Source organism: Lepidochelys kempii, chromosome 11 (genome assembly GCF_965140285.1).
Source record: "Lepidochelys kempii isolate rLepKem1 chromosome 11, rLepKem1.hap1, whole genome shotgun sequence".
NCBI classification, from domain to species: domain Eukaryota; kingdom Metazoa; phylum Chordata; order Testudines; family Cheloniidae; genus Lepidochelys; species Lepidochelys kempii.
Window position 1 is genome coordinate 46077897 of NC_136390.1, and position 21457 is coordinate 46099353.

Below are 21457 nucleotides of genomic sequence, written 5' to 3' on the forward strand. Positions count from 1 at the left end.
ATCAAAGTTTTCCTAAAGGGCGTCAACTGTTTCTTTTTGTCCATACAAAAGATATTTATATCATATTGACTTCACCTGCACAAATTGTTGCATTGATAAAAGTGAGCTTCATGCATCTCTGGATCATATTTTGTTTTAAATAAAAGAGATTGTTCGTCTTTCATGCATTGAACTTCAAAGTCACAATTCAGATCCCTAAGCTAGAGCTCACTTATCTGTTGATTACTGACAATCTCACCACTGACTAAATACCTGTCTTGGGAATTACGTGGCTATTTAGATCCTGCCCACTGCTTCAGGATCTGGTTTAAGTCATAGACAAACAGCAATTTCCTTTTCAGAACACATAGCAGTCAAATGGATTTTAGATGTACTATCTGCAGACAAACAGACATTCTTCAAGCTTACACCAAAACAGCCATACTTGGAGATGATTGCTTAATATAGTACATATTGCTTAAACAAGACTGTGAAAGCAACAAAACCTTTTTTTAAAGCATTCCCATAAAATACAGGGTGCAATTCCATCTTTTGAAGCTATCACGTTGAATTTCTAGCTGAACAGATAAAATCAACAGCTATCCAGAAACCTACTAAAAAAATCTTCCTGCAGAAACATTTCTCTGGCCTCTAAGTTGTAGCTGTTCTATAGCAGTAGTTTTGTCATCTGTGGCAAATGACATCATTTCAACAGCTTGCATAACAAACATTTTTATAAATAGAATGACATCACTTTATAGTTAAAAATGTATATTGAAAAGAAGGAATTTCACCCAACTGTCTGAACTGCTAACCAGTGTTCCCTCTAATGTTTTCCATCCATGTGCGGAATGAATTTTGTTATGTGTACCATATCAAAGTAATGTGCGGATGTGTGTCACCAGTACAAACAAAAAACCTAGATATAATATATATTTTTAAAAAGCTACCATAGAGATAATTACTCCAGCCCGGACAGGTTAGGCATTTTCGAACTCACTACTCAAAAGAATTAAAGTTAAGCATAAGAGAGAAATAAAAATTATGAAATGCATAGACCAGTCACAAAACTAAAACACACTTTTAAAGAAGTATCAAGTAACACCACCACCACAAGTATGTTTGGAAGGTGAGTGTGACAGAGAGAGATACACGCTGCCCCTTGAAGTAGATTGGTACTCAGCAGTCTGAAGTCCGCTTGTTGAGACACAGCAACAGCTGCCAGCAAGCTCCTTCCATCCTGAACCCTGTTGTGTCACACCCCCCCACCCCACTATGTGGAGATTGGGTACAGGGGCGGGGGACACCCTGACACCAGCATCTCCCCCCCGGCACAGCAAGCGGGAGGCTCCCGGGAACAGCTGGCCAGGGGCTTCAAGGCAGAGGGCAGAAGCAGTGTGGCAGTGAGGGGAGGGACACCCGAAGTACGTGGCACTTGATAGCCGGCTGGGCGGCCACCCAGCCAAGCAGCTTAGAGGGAACTTAGCTGCTAACTGCTAAGTGAGAAAGAAAAACCAAAAATATCAAATGTCATGGTATTTATCATAAAGATTACAAAATGAGAAACAATAGCTGTAATAGCAGTTAATTCCATTTTATAAGTACATGATTGCATTGTAGGTGTATATCATGTGAATATTAATTTTGCTAAAATGTTAATGATCAAATTATACTCCCCCCCCAAGAAACAGAAAGGGAATCAAAAGCAAGGCTTACAGTTTGACTGTCAGGAAAGTCCATCTTCAACAATTTATGAGCACATTCTTCAAAGTCTAAGCTGCAAAGAAAAAATAAATAGTTTTGTATTCCCATTGAGTACACATTATGTTAAAAACACATACAGAATTATGCTGATACCAATGATGTTAAACGTACAAACCAAAGTGTTTTAGCATGACAAAAGTATGATGTAATTGAACTTGTTGCTGTTAAAATGCCCTAGCAATGCTAGTTTCGGCTCCTTCCAAACATAAGGGTGGTTGAGGAAATCAGTATTTGAAGTATGGTGACAAATGAAACAATAAGGCGAAAGCTGTCTAAATCAAGACTATGATCTGCATTTTAGAGAAGACTGAATACATTCTCCTTTCACCACACTTTAATTACTCATCAAAAGCATTGTGTTCAACAGCTTTCTTTAAAAGTTCTCAAGCTTAAACTAAAATATTTCCCAACAGCATTCTGCTATTCAACAATTTTATATCTGAAAGTGAATCCAAAGCTAATAAATCTGCAGACAGACTGAAAACAAGGTGACTCTCTTTTATGAGACACTGCTATTACATCATACTAAATGGAAATACACAAAGTCTAGTAACAAAAATACATAAGTTCATTCTGACTCACTCCTGTAAAATACCAAAATGTAACCTCTGTACCCATGCCCATATACTTTTCTGAAATTGCTATCTTGATCTTTAGTATCTCAGGTTTCAGAGTGGTAGCTGTGTTAGTCTGTATAAGCAAACAGAACATGGAGTACTTGTGGCACCTTAGAAACTAACAAATTTCTTTGAGCATAAGCTTTCGTGGGCTAAAACCCACTTCACTGGATGCATGCAGTGGAAAATACAGTAGGAAGATATATATAAACAGAGAACATGAAAAAATGGGTGTTGCCATACACACTATACTGAGAGTGATCAATTAAGGTGAGTTATTATCAGCAGGAGAAAAAAACCTTTTGTAGTGATAATCAGGATGGCTCATTTCCAACAGTAGACAAGAAGGTGTGAGTAACAGTGGCGGGTGGGGATAAGCATGGGGAAATAGTTTTACTTTGTGTAATGACCCACCACTCCCAGTCTTTAGTCAAGCCTAATTTAATGGTGTCCAGTTTGCAAATTAATTCCAATTCAGCAGTCTCTCGTTGGGAGTCTGGTTTTGAAGTTTTTTTGATGTAATATTGCGACTTTTAGGTCTGTAATCGAGTGACCAGGGAGACTGAAGTGCTCTCTGACTGGTTTTTGAATGTTATAATTCTTGACCTCCGATTTGTGTCCATTTATTCTTTTACGCAGAGACTGTCTGATTTGGCCAATGTACATGGCAGAGAGGCATTGCTGGCACATGATGGCATATATCACATTGGTAGATGTGAGGGTGAATGATATATGTGATATATGCCATCATGTGTTAGCAATGTCCCTCTGCTATGTACATTGGCCAAACCGGACAGTCTCTACGTAAAAGAATAAATGATATATGTGATATATGCCATCACTTGTGTCAATAAAACTGTGCATCGTAGACAAGGCCTGAGGAGAGTTTGGAACAATAGTTCTGAGAGGTATGAACTGCCTCCATTCATCTCCGTAAGCTGCCCAGTAATAAATTACTGTTTACTATTTCATTCCTCATGTAGGAAAGGCGAGAGAGGATCACACATCTATACAATTTACTGTGAGCAATGATTCATTTTGGTACCACAAGAGGCTAGCATTTGGCAGATACTACCAGCTATTTTTAACCCTCATGAAAAAGCCAAGCTCAAGGAGCCTAACAGAGCTCATGGAGTATTCAAGAAACAACGAAAGGGAGCCAAGTAACATACACTATTATATTTTGCATATTTACACAATTTGCTGTAAGACTGGAGATTCACACGGGTGAAGCTTATTTTGTGGGCAGTCTGGAAAAGTACTGTTTCCCCGTACCCCCAATCTGTCCTGACTAAACCAGTGCTCCATAAAACAGAAGCATGATCTAGTGTAACGTTTTAAAAGTCTTCACCCAAAAAGGAAGTTTAGAAATGTAATGTACTAAATCGTTTCTAAATTAAGAACTTAAGAATGGCCATTCTGGGTCAGACCAATGGTTCATCTAAAACATCTGTTCAATTTGTTTATAAGACTGTAAGATAATGATAAAGCTATTAACAACTCCATATTCAACAGATTCAGTACAAATGCACTAATTTCTAAAGGACCACACACTTTTTTCAGTATAAATTATATACGTTTTACCTTGACTGAATAGCAAGATAAATTGTACGACGAAAGGAGACCAGGTTAATTTCTGTTTGGTCATGGATAGTCACTTTTTGTCCTTGAAGAGAAAAAATTGGATATTTAGAAATTGAAACAGAGACATACATTCTAAGACAGTAGAGATGTATGCATCTTCAGTAAGTCTTCAGTCTATTACGTAATATTGTGTATAAATACATTTAGGAGCATTTAGTAGGGGCTGTAAAGTTTACGAAAAACACTGGTACTTGCATTATGTGAGACTACAACTTAAAAAAAAAAAAAATCAAATTCACAAGTTATTCACAATTTTCAATGATACATGTATTAAAGGTCCTGATTTTGCAAAGGGCAGAACCATATTCCTGTGCAGAATACAGACACCTGTTTATGATCTGGGACTAACTGAGTGAACATTTTCTTTTCATGTGCCGGCTGGCTGATGTTTAGCCATCCAGAACTTGAACAAGGACTACAAAATTAAACCAAAATGTTTAATACAAAACTTAATAAAGGCAATTACTTACACCAGGGATGGGCAAACTTTTTGGCCCAAGGACCACATCTGGGTATGGAAATTATATGGCAGGCCATGAATGCTTATGAAATTGGGGGTTGGGGAGGCTCCGGCTGGGGATAAGGGGTCCGGAGGGCAGAAGGGGGATCAGGGCTGGGGCACAGGCATGAGAGGGATACAGGGGGGCAGGCTCCGGGCGGTGCTTAACTCAAGCAACTCCCAGAAACAGTGGCATCCCCCGCCTGCCCCCCTCCCCCTCGCAGAGGTGTGGCCAGGCGTCACTACATGCTGCCCTATCTGCAGGCGCTGCCCCTGCAACTCCCATTGGCTTTGGTTCCCAGCAAATGGGAGTTGCGGAGGCAGTGTGCGGAGCCCCCTGGCTGCCCCCACATATAGGAGCTGGGAGGGGGAACATGCTGTTGCTTCTGGGAGCCGTGTAGAGTGGGGCAAGACCCCGACCCCGCTCCCCGGCTGGAGCGGGGCAAGCCCCGGACCCCACTTTCCGGCAGGAACTTGAGGGCCAGATTAAAAAGCCTGGAGGGCCGGATGTGGCCCCCGGGCCGTAGTTTGCCCACCCCTGACTTACACAATTGTGTGTATTTAGATCCAGACTCAGTTCCCATTAACATAAACAGGAACCTTTCCATTCACATCAATGGTAGCTGGATCAGGCCCACCGTGGCCCGCCAAAGGATATTTGATGTCATGCACTGGAACAGAATTAAAAAGGACTAAAATAGCTAAACAGCTGCTCTGAAGGAAATTAATATCCTATTTCATATGGGAGCTTTCAAATATGCAACAGAAGTGACAACAGGCTTCTGTGAATTACCATCTTTTTCTTCAGCCTGCTATCTAAGTAAATTTGTGGGGGGTTTTTTTGTACAATACTGTAACAAGCTGGTGAAGAAATGATTCCCACCGCTCTACAGAGTAGAGCTTTCCTTCTACATTTTGCAGACCTATGAAGTAAACATCTATACTTATTCTCATCCATCATATCTTTCTCAGTAATTACATAAGACGTTCTACAAAATGCACAGACACCAATACGATTGTTTATTTGGAGTAAATAACTTGTAACAATGGCCTGTACAATAAATTATCCTGTCTTGAAACTCCCTTTTTAAAAAACCATCAGTTGAAAGGTAATTGCAAACTTGCATTTTGAAATTGACCTTAAGACATTCAGACAGAGCACAAATAGCATGTCCTCAACTGTTCTTAAAAATTCCTTCAGAAAAATTACAATTTTTCTACTCCCTGGTTTATATTTACAGGGATCTTTCTGGAGTGCAACTGACACAATCAAACATACAAAGCCACAAATTCCTCCCTACTCCCATTTCTCTTTCTATGGGCCCCTGCCCACTTCCTCCCACCTCTTCAGTTTTAGCTTTGCTGTTGCTATAATTGGTAAACACCCTCTTGCAGAGCCCGTGGGAGGACATGCACCATCAACAAAAATGAAACTTAATATGCACAAAGTGCTGTCAAAGACAAAGTAAACAAATTGAAAAAAGAAAAATAAGCATATTTAATCTTGTAACAGTAAAAACAAATTTTAAATAGAAATGTGATTTTTGTTGACTGCACACTTTAAATCTCAATTGCTTCAGATAGCATATAGCAAGTTACATTCTGAGATTTCCTTTTCTTAATCTACTATAAAAAAGATCAATAGTAAACGTCTATAATCATACTCCTACCTTCTTCATCCTCTTCATCCTCTTCTTCATCCTCTTCACTGCTTCCAGCATCTTGATCTGTTTCTGAGTCACTATCACCTTCATCAAGAATTTCTAGAAGCAAAATTCCAAAGTAAATATTCCTGGGGTGGACGGTTTGCCTAGTGACGCAGAGATGTGGCCCCAAATACCTCGGGATCTGTCTAGTCCTAAGGGAGGGAGAGCCTGACAAAGCTGGAGCATGAAGACATGCTGCAACCGAGCTTCAACAGAAGGAAAGTCAATCTGACACAAGGCTTAGAAAAATGGAACTCCAGAGGGCCTTGATACCGTAGTGACAGGTATATTAAAATATATGGCAGATAGACAAATAAAAGGATCCCCCCCAAAACAGGGATGCCAAACTCAATTCAGGCATACAAGAATGAAAAACTGGTGGAGAGGGAAACTGGTTGGTACTTTTCCAAAAACCTATTTTAAAAATTCCTTTCACTGGTTTGACATAGGCAAGCAATGGAGGGCTCTGTGTTGAAACTCAACTCTTGGTCAGAGGAAAAATCGTTGTGACAAAGGCTCAGGAGGAAAAGCAATGTACTCAGTGCTCTCAGGAGATCCCTGTTCTTGTGGAGAAAAAGCTGTCTTACATTTACTTTATAAAACCAATATTACTTTTAAAATAATAGATTTCATATTTGAAAGCAGGGTTGTTATTTAGAAACACAGAAGTGTTGCCAAAGAACACACAGTAGAAAAATCTTTATTAAGTGTGTATTAAACTATTACTATACGAATCTTCGGGACACAAATGACGGATTAAGAATTGTGTAACTACGACAAGGTTGCAAGTAACTGACAATATTTATGGTCCATTGTAATAAAAAAGGTGGTGTGTGCCTCATTGTGCATATGTGCAGTTTACATCATCATTTAAATAAGAAAAATTCAGCTAAAATTAAAACCAGCTTTTACCTCAACAATACATATTGTTGGCAATTTTTTTTTCCCCCACTACCCCCTACAAAACACGACCTATAAACTTGCTAGAATGCTATAATATGCTTCATAGTTTTATACTCCACTTGAGTGCTTAAATGAACCTGGTTTACATACCCTTCTTAAGGGTTTTGTACTTCTCTTCATTTTCCGTGAAGTCAGGATCCATCTTGAAAACATCTTTAAAATAAAATAAAATCTTATTTAAACTAAGAAAAAGAACAAAATTATTGCAGGTTTCATTTTAATTTGTTTTCATAGAGAATGAAATTGTTTGAAGTTAAATTTTTACTTCTCACTTACTAAGAACATCTTCTGGGTTATAATCATCTTCTAAAGGTAACATATGAGTAAACTGATCCTCTTCTTCTACTAGGTCTAGTCCCTCTGGAATGATTGGGTGATCCTTGAATCCATCCTTACGTACAGCAAACATAACTTCTATCATGTACTGAACGCGCATGTCAATTTTAGATTCGTGAAGAACGTGGCGAAGGCGGTCAAAGATTGCTTTAGATTAAAGAGAAAAACTAATTCTAATTTGAAGTGATCAGATACTAATAAAAAAAGACTACAGATTTAAAGATAAATTATACCAACTAATTATACTCACCATTAATACCTCTCGGAGATACTTCTGTTAATTTGAGTCCACATTCCTTTAGAAATCCAATTGCTACTTCAATACTGTCATCTGTTGGTCTTTCAAGAAGCAACGTGAGCATCTCCAAACATAAAACCTCATGAGCCTTCAGGGAGAAAAACAGAAAAGGGTTTTATAAAAGCAAGAACGTCTGACTTCCAAAATAACAATCCATTTTATTGCACTATTGTTATAAAATACTAGTTGACCAAGAACTATGCTTTTTGTGACTGCTACATCTTGTTTCAGTGTGGGAAGTTATATTGCCACTTCCACATAAACTAAAGTCAGCATTTCAAATAAAGGTTCTGATTCTTATATTTGCACCTTCTTTGTACTGGACATCATTCTACTACTCAAATATGGCTGTCCTCATTCAGTCAAGCAATGCAAGAAAATCTTTGCCATCATGAAGGGAATGGAACACATTTTGAAGGAACACTAACATCAAATATCATTTAGAGAAATAAAGTTTGGCACCGTCCTTTCATGCTCCTCTCCCTTACATTTACTGCTAAAGCTTATTTAGAAGGGAGAAAAGGAAACAACTGCTGGAAACCAATTTGTTTTTAGGTGCAATTAAAGAGGTTGATATTGATCTATAAAGCCCTACATTGTTTAGGTTTCAGAGTAACAGCCGTGTTAGTCTCTAAGGTGCCACAAGTACTCCTTTTCTTTTTACATTGTTTAGGTGCTGACTATTTTAAGCAATGGTCCTGCAACTGTCTTTCCATGAACAGATTCTTCTGCCTGTATAGAAGCTCCACTGCAGGCACTGGGGCTCTTTCTGGGCATCAGGATCTGCTCACGTAGTCTTAAGTGCAGAGCTAGGGCCTAAGAGATCCCTGCTCTCCCTAAGCAAATATTATTATTTGTTTGTGGTCTTATTTCTTTAAAAAAAGGAACTGCTTCTTTATCAAAAAGTAATAAATTAAGCATCTTACTGTTCAAAGATTGCTATAAGTGTAACCTGTAGTATCAAATACAAAATAACGTACCACATTCTGATTGATTAGATGTGCAACGAACTTTGAAGCTGTCAGACAAAGTTGCTGAAAAATGAATAAAGGACAGTTAAATATATGTCAATTTCTTCACACATTGAAAGAGCTCTCAACTTAAAAACAGATCTCACAAACTGTGTATTTACGTAAATGACAATTTAAAATTAACCGGGAAGTCCTATGGCTTGTGCGATACAGGAGGTCAGACTAGATGATCACAATTCTCCCTTCTAGCCTTGCAGTCTATGAATCTATTAAAGCACTGCTGCAGGATACCGAAGCATTTCTTTTAAGATTATTAAAAGGATTGTACCCTATAGAATAAAAGCCATTGTTGTTGCATTAACTGAAGTTAAAAAGAGTTGCGATCTTCAAGCTGCAGGGCATAAGATGTGGTCAGTTTAATAAAAAGACCACCATGATATACTACCACTACTTCTAGAATTAATATAGTGCGTTTTGCCAGGTTCTGGGTAGTCACACACATTCCTTTGAAACATACATTATTGATCACTCGGTAATAGGATAACACACTAGTGGGATCACTGGTTACAGTGTGGCACTGTAAGTTCTTACATAAGCTTCTCTTACATACCTTATCATTTCTGCGATATCCTTTGCGAAAATTTAGAATTAGCCTCTTGAGAATCAGTTCTCCAATATTTGGAAACTTTGAATTGATAATTGCTACAACTGCTGCATAAACGTGTGTAAAGATTGGAGAGGCACTTTGTGCTTGCAAAATTGATCTAGACAGCAATCCCCTGTAAGTAAGAGTACACACACACACAAGTATAAGTGCCAATCATGAAAATATGAAATGATGTCATTCACCATCTACATTGTAACAGAAGCATATTCTGTGTTCCAGATAGTTAAAAGGTAGTTCCAAACAGTGGTTATTTTCATACTAAAACCTCGGATTAGGTTTGGAGTACCAATTCTAAATCATATTAATGTTAACAGGATTACAATTTACTTAAATAAGATTTTTTAAATCAGCGATTAATTGTATGATCTGAGAACTAGAATAAGTTTGTCTTTGAAAAAAATTAATCTTTCTAGATCTCTCTTTCTGAATCTCTAGCTGCCTCTTAACTTAGCCCTAAGTTACAAAAGCCATTCACTTGCAGGGAGGCCACTTTAAAAAGGGACAAGTGTAAATAAACAAAACACAATGGTTACTGTATATTGAGACCTCTCAATTGAAGATTAAACCTAGTTAAATTTCCTAGCCATTATTTCAATGCTATTTCTACTATCTACTAAAAAAATTAACTTTTTACTGAAGATAAGGAATGATTTACACTTCCAATTGGTCATTTAAAAAAAAAAAAAAGAAAATGAAGATTAAAGGTGAAATCCTTTCGGAAGTGATGACATTCTGGGAAAAAAGCTATTTCAAGAAGAAAAAACCTCTCCTTTTAATTTTTCAACTTAATTTAGAAAAAGTAAAATCAGAGGCAAGAAACTCACTTTAACCTTTATATTAAAAAGTGAAAGATTAAAGACCGTTTGGGAAAACGTGTGTGTATGTGTAATCTAAAGTACAAAAAAAAATTACCCCAAACAAATACAAACTCTAGCTAACAATATGATCTGAAAGCGTGTGATAGGTATATAATGTAATTGAAAAAATATGAGAGCAGAAAATGTCACTAAAATTAGATGAGAATTATTTAATCATTACTTTTTATCTTACCATAAATTGTTTCTTTTCATAACTACATTTTGTAATTGTTATTCAAAAGACCACTAACACCTTATACAAGTAATTCTGCTGCTACCTTTTTTTAATTACAGTAAATAAGTGTGTGTGAAAGCAGCTTCTTTGTGGCTTAAGAGTTCATCTGACCTTGTTCCTTACTTCTCAACTGAATTAATAATATTTATTTGTGACAGAATAGCCATCTCCACTGCAGTTAATTATGAAAACAGAGAATTATGACATTTTTAATAATGAGTATACTCAAAAGCAAATGAACGTCTCAGGAATAGAAATCTTGTTTCTATGCAATGTCACCAACCCCCAAAAAACAAAAACAAACCCCAAACCCAGTGTAAGACTAATAAAGAAAATTGGATGTTCAGCAAGACCAGAACAGTCTTCAAATGGTAATGCTATAAATTTTCCCCACATGCACCAGCAAACTTTTATACACCGTAATTATGCTTTGAACTGACAGCTGGGGACAGAAACATTGTTTCTGAGAATGTAAACAGTGAGACAGGGAGGAGATGATCAAGTGGTTATTTTAACTACTTTCCCACTCACTAAAGACTGCTACTGTTAACTTGGCCCAGTTCAGCATAATTGGCAGACTCAGATCAAAAGAAACCCAACACGTTAATTGGGGTATTGTTGCATGTCAGGATTTAAGTGCACTGGCAAAGCTATGAGGAAGCTAGCAAAATACCTACCACTACCTAATTCTATTAGTTCCTCATTTTCAGGGACTCAAACTTCACGCAAATCATTAAATGGCTACGTTAAGGTTTTGACACAAATCTAAAAGATTAAGGCACCATCCCTTGCCACTTCACTAAATTATGGTATCACTATGATATCACAAGCACATCAAACGCATTTACCAAATGCAGCATAATATTAGTACATGCTACTCATCTGAACACATTACATAAAAACTATCACGATTCAGATATGCTGGACTGTAATAAAAGACAGGTTTCAAAGTAACAGCCGTGTTAGTCTGTCTTTGCAAAAAGAAAAGGAGTACTTGTGGCACCTTAGAGACTAACCAATTTATTTGAGCATGAGCTTTCGTGAGCTACAGCTCACTTCATCGGATACATACCGTGGAAACTGCAGTAGACATTATATACACACAGAGACCATGAAACAATACCCCCTCCCACCCCACTGTCCTGCTGGTAATAGCTTATCTAAAGTGATCATCAAGTTGGGCCATTTCCAGCACAAATCCAGGTTCTCTCACCCTCCGCCCCCTCACACACAAACTCACTCTCCTGCTGGTAATAGCTTATCCAAAGTGACCACTCTCACTACAATGTGCATGATAATCAAGGTGGGCCATTTCCAGCATAAATCCAAGTTTTCTCACCCCCCCACCCCCATACACACACAGCCACCTCTGATAGTGTGGCTGATGTTATTCGGCCCTGTGATGGCGTCCCCTGAATAGATATGTGGGCACAGTTGCCAGTCCTTGCCTACAGACAGCCCCGCAACCTGAAGCAAATTCTCACCAACAACCACATACCACACAACAGAACCACCAGCCCAGGAACCTATCCTTGCAACAAAGCCCGTTGCCAACTGTGCCCACATATCTATTCAGGGGACACCATCACAGGGCCGAATAACATCAGCCACACTATCAGAGGCTCGTTCACCTGCACATCCACCAATGTGATATATGCCATCATGTGCCAGCAATGCCCCTCTGCCATTTACATTGGTCAAACTGGACAGTCTCTACGTAAAAGAATAAATGGACACAAATCAGATGTCAAGAATTATAACATTCATAAACCAGTCGGAAAACACTTCAATCTCTCTGGTCACGCAATCACCAACATGAAGGTCACTACCTTACAACAAAAAAACTTCAAATCCAGACTCCAGCAAGAAACTGCTGAATTGGAATTCATTTGCAAATTGGATACTATTAATTTAGGCTTAAATAGAGACTGGGAGTGGCTAAGTCACTGAAGATTTTTTGCATGAAACTGAAATTCTGGTTCCCACACAGTTCTAGTTCCAGAAAATTAATGGAGTAGCAGAAGACTAGGAGTACTTGTGGCACCTTAGAGACTAACCAATTTATTTGAGCATGAGCTTTCGTGAGCTACAGCTCACTTCATCGGATGCATACCATGGAAACTGCAGAAGACATTATATACACACAGAGACCATGAAACAATACCTCCTCCCACCCCACTGTCCTGCTGGTAATAGCTTATCTAAAGTGATCATCAAGTTGGGCCATTTCCAGCATTTCTGTGGGGTGTCTATATTCTATCTTTGCTGGGGATAGACCAGGAATGGAGTCTTAGAACTTTTAGTAAGTAATCTAGCTAGGTACGTGTCAGATTACGATTTCTTTAAATGGCTGAGAAAAGAACTGTGCTGAATAGAATGACTATTTCTGTCTGTGTATCTTTTTTGTAACTTAAGGTTTTGCCTAGAGGGGTTCTCTATGTTTTGAATCTAATTACCCTGTAAGGTATCTACCATCCTGATTTTACAGTGGGGATTTCTTTATTTCTATTTACTTCTATTTTTATTAAAAGTCTTCTTGTAAGAAAACTGAATGCTTTTTCATTGTTCTCAGATCCAAGGGTTTGGGTCTGTGGTCACCTATGCAAATTGGTGAGGCTTTTTATCCAACATTTCCCAGGAAAGGGGGGGTGCAAGTGTTGGGAGGATTGTTCATTGTTCTTAAGATCCAAGGGTCTGGGTCTGTAGTCACCTAGGCAAATTGGTGAGGCTTTTTACCAAACCTTGTCCAGGAAGTGGGGTGCAAGGTTTTGGGAAGTATTTTGGGGGGAAAGACGTGTCCAAACAGCTCTTCCCCAGTAGCCAGTATTAGTTTGGTGGTGGTAGCGGCCAATCCAAGGACGACGGGTGGAATATTTTGTACCTTGGGGAAGTTTTGACCTAAGCTGGTAAAGATAAGCTTAGGAGGTTTTTCATGCAGGTCCCCACATCTGTACCCTAGAGTTCAGAGTGGGGGAGGAACCTTGACATGGCCCAACTTGATGATCACTTTAGATAAGCTATTACCAGCAGGACAGTGGGGTGGGAGGAGGTATTGTTTCATGGTCTCTGTGTGTATATAATGTCTTCTGCAGTTTCCACGGTATGCATCCGATGAAGTGAGCTGTAGCTCACGAAAGCTCATGCTCCAATAAATTGGTTATTCTCTAAGGTGCCACAAGTACTCCTTTTCTTTTTGCGAATACAGACTAACACGGCTGTTACTCTGAAACCTAGCAGAAGACTGTGCATTCTATTCTCCTGGCTAGCCTAAGTAACACAGAAACAAAAGAATTATTAATATTTACTCATTCTCTGTAGAGTGGGGGACATGGAACCTAAAAATAACGTAAAAAATGCTTTTACCTATATTATTACAAATGTAACACAGAAAACTGATTTGCCCTCCAAGACCTGGATCTTGAAATCTGATCTATGTACCCACATGGAGCTCTCCACTCAACTGCGCTCTGACTGTTTGCCTTTCAACAGAACTCTCCATGAGTGCAAGAGTTCACTTGGCATAAAGATTAGTCTTATGCTTCTTCTGGGACCATCTTAAATAGATATAAAGATAACTATCAAGACTCTATTTTAACAGCTGAATAAAAAAAAATTGTCTTTCCAATTTTGCATTCACCTTTAAAAACTTGTGGGGTTTTTTTTGGCCAATTTAGGAGTTACAATTTAATTATGAGATAAAGCCAAATGGTGCCGTTTTTATATCTAAAATTTGTGCCTGCAACTTAATAAAACTAGATAAAAAAGGCTTTATCAGAAGCATACAAAGAACTCCCAGAGACTAGATAACTATTCTAGTAACAGTTATGTAACCCATATTTTAAAAATAATCACTGCCTGTTAGAAAAAAATACAGTTTTTCAGATATAAAATTCATAAAGAGACAAGTGCTACAATAAAAACTGTTCTACAATAGGCTGTCAGAGACTTTACTGTCACCTCCTGCTAGAAATGATGCCTGGGAACTAGACAGTTATTTCTTGTTTTTAGATTCTCTGCAACAGTTGGCTCCCCCCTCTCCTCTTCAGATTAAAAAAAAAAATTAGCATACCCAATACATCCCACTCCTCTAATGGTACATCTACACGGGGATGAAAGCCCCATAGCATGGCATGGCTGGCTCAGGTCAGCTGATTTGGGCTTTAGGACTAAAAAACCACTTTGCAGACATTCGGACTCAGGTTGGAGCCTGAGCTCTGGGACCATCCAACCTTGCAGGGTCCCAGAGCCCGAACATCTATACAGCAAATTTTCAGCCCCGTGAACCCAGGTTAGCTGACCCAGCCCAGCTGTGGGTATTTTATCCCTGTGTAGATATACCCTAACACGGGGTGGGGAACTTTTTTCTATAGGGGCCACTGACCCACAGAAAAAATCAGTCACGGGCTGCACACAGCCCCCTGTGGTGTGGCACGGAGGCTCGGAGCTTCCTCCCTGCAGCGAGGTGAGCTGGCGATTGTGGCTCCAGGGGGGGGTGTGTGTGTGCGCGCGCGCACACTGAGGGCTTCCCCTAGGCTCCAGGGTGGGCCAGAAATGAGGAGTTCAGAGTGTGGGAGGGGGCTCTGGGCTGGGACAGGGGTTTGGAGTGAAGGAAGTGGTGAGGACCCTGGCTGAGGGTGTGAGCTCTGGGGTGAGGTTGGGGATGAGTGGTTTACGGAGCAGGAGGGGGCTCTGGGCTGGGGCCAAGGGGTTTGGAGTGCAGGAGTAGGCTCAGGGCTAAGACAGGGGGTTAGGGTGTGGGAAACGGTGCAGGGTCTTGGAGAGGGTTCCGACCTGAGGGGGGCAAGTGGTTCAGGCTGTGGGCTCCGGCCGGGCAGCACTTACCTCAAGTGACTCCCGTTTGGCAGCACAACGGGGCTAAGGCAGGCTCCCAGCCTGCCCTGACTTCACGCCACTTCTGGAAGCAGCCGGCCCTGGCCCCGGCCCCTAGGTGGAGGCGTGGCCAGGCAGCACTGCACAGTGCACTTAGCTTCCCTGATTGCACCTGCACGTACGGGCAGCAGGGACATGCCAGAGGCTTCCAGGAGCTGTCCGGAGCCGACCGGACTTTTAATGGCCTAGCAACTAGCTTCCCCCCACAACAGGGTGCGCCATGGCTCGCGGCTCTAGCCTCGCGCAGGGAGGAAAAAACGGCGCTCAGGGCTTCCGGCCTGCGGCACTGAGACTTGCTGCGGGCTGGATGAAATTAGGCAGCAGGCCAAATCCTGCCCGTGGGCCGTAGGTTCCCCACCCCGGCCCTAACAGTACCATAACTAACATTTACATTATAGCAGGTGTTATAGTCTGCCTAGAGCAACAACAAAAATATGTATTTCCAGGTATTTTTAACATTATTCGTTCTAGACATAATTGCCTTTGTTCAAGGCAGAATGTGTTGCTCTTGGTTTTTCTGCTTCTCTTTCTTGCCAACCTTAGTAGAAGACCAAAAGGCTTTTTTACTTCTCACAGTAAAAACAAAGAGGGCATCTCTATTTTTCTGGATTAGCTGTTCTGATATCAACATATCTTTATTAATTTTAAGACTGCTGACTGTAGTTTAATATCTATTGTTTATACCAATCTGCAATAACTACTGCATGAGATTAATACTATAAAACTGAGATTAACGTAATTTTTCTCCTTTCTCAAAATGTTTTTGAGGATTTATCTTGCTAGACAAAACACAGACGTATAAACTGAGGGAGCTGAAGGGGAGGGGAAAAAGAAAAAAGGACACGAGCCATCTAACACCAGCTGTTAGGTCAGAGATATTCTGCACTGTCTATATATCAGAGAAAAATGGACATTTAGAACAGAGAGGAAAGATGGTTCAGCAATTACAGCACTACTCTAGGATTTGGAAGATTTGAGTTCAAATCCCTGCTCTGCCACAGACTTCTTATTTGGCCTTGCCCAAGTCACTTAGCCTTTCTGTGCCCATGGGAATAACAGTACTTCCCTACCTCACAGGGGTATTGTAAAGATAAATGCATTAAAGATTATGAGACACTCAGATGATTGGGGCCATAGAAGTACTATTGATAGACAGGATGTGATTTTTGCTTCCTGCACTGTAACCAACCCAAAATCAGCACCTTATCTAAATTAACTTTTGCAAAGTGCAGATGTCATACATGCTAGATCTTTTGTTTTCATATAACACTCTACTTTTACTCAATCCTGTTTTACTGGGAAGGTCATGCCTGCTGTCCTGATGACATGAAACAACCTTCAACTTCTAAGCAGAAGCAGTGAAGACACAGCATGTGGATCCTATGCTGCTTGGGAATCTCAGTCAAGCAGCCGTAGACTAAGGCATTTTTTCCCATTAGGTCTGCTACTTTTAGGCTGTGGTCTTCCAGATGCATGGGAAATGCCTCGTGATCAGGGATGAGAAATGAATTTGAAGATCTGTTCTAATGCTTGAGATGAAATCATTCCTACTCAATAGGTTCTCCCATCCTATTCCCTAAAATTCTCTAATAACAGTACGCCACTATTATTTAACAGTATAAAACTCAGATCCCCAGAAGTCTGCCCTTCTGGCCTCAGATGATGTTACCGCTACAGTGTGTGTAATCAGAAGTATCATAATAATAATAATTTAGATTTCCTTGTTCTGCTTGGAAGAATTAATCGAAGTTGGGAAAGTAACAATGCTGAATATTTCTTCTCAACTGTACTACCGCCACGTTGTGTGTCTGCAGCAACATTTTTAGTCTTGGACTAAATCCCCTTTTAATCCTCACCAATTTTTATTAGATTCCTCTAAAAACTCACTGAGCAAGAATTTCATCATCCTTCCAAACTATCCTCCTACAATATCTGTGCTTGCTTCTTTTGATTCTGTAACTATACCTGCTCCCAACTATTCAGTGTGGTTTTCCCTTTTTTATATTATGTCCAACTATTTAAACCAAGAAAAGCAGATACTATATTATGTGAGGTATAAAGGGTCAGCTAAGATATTACCTACAAACTGACCTTTCAGAATTGCTTTCAAGATTTTAACTCAGTTTTTAAAACCATTTAACCATGAAAGACTTTTGATGCTGTACAAAATACCAATAACCTGTTAAATAAAATAAAAGTGTTAAAAGCTATTTAAAACCTCTGTACAAATATAAATATATGACCATTAGCAGGCAAAAGACAGAAAGAAGAGTTGGCTGTTGCAAGGTCCCTGGAAAGTCAGCAGAATTTGATATTGGGAGATCAAGGGCCATCCTTTATTTAAATTTGGAGAGGGTTAGCAAAAACACTCCAGATGACCTCAGAGGTAGGAATATTCTCATAAGTAAAATCCAAACTATAAATAGCTTCATAGATCAACCTATTGAACAATACCTGAAAACTAGGAACAAATCTGGTCTTTGAAAAACTGGTATAATATGCTACCAACCACACCACAAGCAACACATTACATATCAGCTATAGTTTCCATACGGCTTGGGAACACACTGCAGTAGTCTATTCCACATGTTACAAAGGCAAGGATAATTATGGCACAGCACATACACATCAGACAGCAGTGATCACAAGCACACTACTAGATGCGGATTTTTTTTTTTAAAAGTGATTTTCTCCACTGATACACCTATAATTAGGGATAAAAAAAAGTATTCCTAAAATGAAAACCACTTAGGCACAGAGTGGGTAACTTCTTACTCTGTTTTTTCCAACCTACCAGCAGCAAATGTGTTTTCTCTGCAAACAAACCATTCTTATTTTCCATGCAGGTTCTTCTTTTTATAGCATAGAAGAGTTTCAGAGCTATTTAAAAACCTGACTATTATTAGTTTGTCTTAGCGTTACTATTCTTTACATATTATAAATAGAAAAACTAAATATTTATTTATTATGAAACAATCATTTGACACTTACCTTCCTCTGACAATATTTTCTTGAAGAAGTTCATGGATGATATTTTCTATATTAGAAACGTTCACCTTATTGACAAGACCGTTGATTGACTTCTTCAGGGCTTCCCAACTCATCCTTTGATATGCTAAGCTATTATGAAAATATTACATTAATACAAGTATATCTAGGTACACTATAAATACACTTTAATATAAAAATGTGAAATTAATTTGTAGTCAATAGGAGCCTCAAGGTGCAATGCTCACAATATATTTTGCTGCCTTTTTCAATTTTGGTTTTACGATTATACTGACAGTAACTCATTACTACTAAACCAATCTGGTTTACAAAAACCTCTCTCTCTCTCTCTCTCACCCCAAACCAAATAAAAACTGTAAAGCTAATGCTGAAGTATGGTTTTCTACGGAGAAGACAGACAAGAGAAAACTTTATCCCACAAATCTCTCTACTAATAGCAAGTACAGGAAATGAACTAGAACAAAAGAACATACAGGAATGTTAAACAGTATTATACTAAAATATTATACTTCAAAAAAAACCACCACAATATAATTAAGACTTATCTGAAATATTCAATAATAGATTTTTGAAAGACTTCCTAAGGAATTGTGAAAAACATTAAGTTTGTTTGCAAAGAAGACATTTGATTTTGGCATATTTACAGTTCCTGCCAAAATTACTTTGTAACACAGAAAAATGTCACAAATTATACAGACTCATACCCCTTTCCATGTAATCATGTTTCTTATTTATAAATACATATGATTAACATTTAGTGAGTGTAGATATGAATTCACTCCTCATTCTTAGTGACTAAAGAAAGAAATTCCAGTAGTAGTGTAAGTACTTATAAATGAAAGGAAACCTCCCCCTTTTTTTTTTAAACAAAATTGGAAAATATATGTATTCCAACCCCTTTTTGCTGTGTATGTCCACTGCATTCATAACTATCAACTTTCTCAAAATATTTTGATATATTTTAATTAAAGAAGAAGATATTCCAAAGCTATTTTACAGGATAAAATATCAACATACACATTTATGATGCATATTTATATACTACTTTTTACTATTTACATTTCAAAGGCAGGTCACAACCCCAAAAATTACAGCACATGGCATCACTGCTTCAGCATTTCACAGGTTTTGAACAACTTTCATGTCTGATCAGCCAATCAAAAATATTTTACACTTCTGTTTTACAGTGCTCTACTATGCCAGTAAATCCTGTTAATTGTGATATTTGTTAACTTTGACTTACCTATTTTTATCGGTAATTTGTTCCTGCATCATCCTGAGCTTTGCTGGAGGAATGTATGCACCACCTGTACGGGTGAGAATTGGATCCAGCTCTTCTTTTCTCTTCTTTGAAGGGGGTTCATCGTGACCAAGTGAGCTCTGGGGTACTGATCTTTCTGGACTTTTTCTATCAGGTGAAGAGAATTTTTTCTGTTTCCTTCGATCAGATTCCCTCTCTTTCCCCTTCTCTTGGGGAGTCTCTCTCCTCCACCCCCTATCAGGCAAAAGTTGGAAAGTAAACGTGAAAGAATTTCCATCTTATGGAGATGAAGGCTGAACATATTGTTAAGAATTCAGACCAAGGCAAGTGTAATGGTTTTACTTTTAAACAAAATACTAATTGTTGAAAATTATATTAAGCAGAATGAACACCTTTTCATTTTCAAATACTTAATACTCACCTGGCTTCCACAGTTTTATCATCACGCCCCTTTCCCGAATATTCCTGATCATACTTGCTGTGATCAGAGTAACCTCTGTCTCTAGGGGACCAAGACCTCTCACGTTCTGCATACCTACTCCCATCCCCAAACAAAAACCTTTTTAGTAAAGCTTTATTAAACTTCTAGTTTACAGGAATTGTACTCTCTAGGGTCTGTTTTTCAGTCATGGATTGATTGTACACATACCAATGTTTTAAAAACCTGGAGGCCTCAATTTTGTATCAATGAACTGAGCCTCACTATTAATATATAATTCAAGACAGAAAGATGCACACTTTAATAAATCATATAGTCCTAGTGATAAACAAAAATTAATCTGATAGGGGTGTGACCTTCAAAAGAAACATTATAAAAGAAAACTCAGGGCTCAGAGTTAAATGATAAATAGTAATGAAGTTAAATATTGAGTGTACTCAGCCCTATGCAAGTCACAAGACAGCCCACTGAATGTATCCATTCACTATATTTGTCACCTTTGTTTACTTGTGCAGAGTTAAGTATACCATATGTACGGGCATAAAAGAAAACATACTTTATGTTTTAGTATCACAGAATGTTCACTGTCAGTGAAATGGAAGTTACCCTGAAAGAATTTAGTTCATGCCTTATGTATGGTAGACAGCACAAGAAATGGCATTTTTGAGTCTCCAGCTGACATGCATAACCTTGCTATAAAGTGACAACTGTGGTTAACAGCACTGGAGCCATGCAAGAGACTGGAATCCAATTTCCATTTTAAAGCTGTTCAGTATTCAAAATGAACATTGAAGAGTTTTAAAATCTTTCATATTCAATTACTGCTCTCCCATTTTCATCCACAATTAGTGACATTGTATTAAGTCTATAACTATATTTTTCATGTTCACTTATCAGCATAAGTGAAAAATATGGAACAAAACTGTGTTTTGTTGTACTTATCTGATTCACTCTGGATGAAGATAACACACAATTTTAACTACTATTAAATGCAATTACAAAAAAAATACTTGTTTACCTGTCTTCTGGAGAGGAACTCCTCCGGCAAGAGCTGTGACTCTCTTTTCTTTCATAACTGGAGCCATGCTTTAAAACAAAGTATTAAATTATTTTAGACCATAGTATATTTTATATAATAGTATATTTACTAAGCATATCTATCTTCTTATATGAAGGATTATTTTATGTCCTTCTCCCACTCTGAAATTTTACACCTGCTGTCATGCCACCCACTATACTTTGAATAATCTCCTACTCCACCCATTGTTTAACAAAGATCTCCCTTTTTTCTCCTCCAAATTCCTCTTTATAATCCACTTTTT

The 21457-nt window shown here is 38.6% G+C and overlaps 2 protein-coding genes across 7 annotated transcripts in view; one reads left to right on the plus strand and one right to left on the minus strand.

Annotated features, from left to right (window-relative positions):
• The window catches only part of LOC144929126 (uncharacterized), a 273209-nt gene that overhangs the window by 61767 nt on the left and 189985 nt on the right, over nucleotides 1-21457 (plus strand). The gene's annotated exons all lie outside the window — the stretch shown is intronic.
• Nucleotides 1-21457, minus strand: part of CWC22 (CWC22 spliceosome associated protein) — a 58228-nt gene that overhangs the window by 28676 nt on the left and 8095 nt on the right. For all 5 annotated transcript variants that reach the window (XM_078847982.1, XM_073306043.2, XM_073306044.2 and 2 more), the window contains exons 3-14: nucleotides 21154-21221; nucleotides 20118-20231; nucleotides 19679-19930; nucleotides 18418-18546; nucleotides 9388-9556; nucleotides 8787-8840; nucleotides 7759-7894; nucleotides 7449-7655; nucleotides 7263-7325; nucleotides 6174-6266; nucleotides 3945-4026; nucleotides 1696-1756 (exon numbers count right to left, since the gene is read on the minus strand). In XM_078847982.1, the coding sequence (XP_078704108.1) occupies nucleotides 1696-1756; nucleotides 3945-4026; nucleotides 6174-6266; nucleotides 7263-7325; nucleotides 7449-7655; nucleotides 7759-7894; nucleotides 8787-8840; nucleotides 9388-9556; nucleotides 18418-18546; nucleotides 19679-19930; nucleotides 20118-20231; nucleotides 21154-21221 (1428 nt within the window). The remainder of the gene's footprint in view (nucleotides 1-1695; nucleotides 1757-3944; nucleotides 4027-6173; nucleotides 6267-7262; nucleotides 7326-7448; nucleotides 7656-7758; nucleotides 7895-8786; nucleotides 8841-9387; nucleotides 9557-18417; nucleotides 18547-19678; nucleotides 19931-20117; nucleotides 20232-21153; nucleotides 21222-21457) is intronic.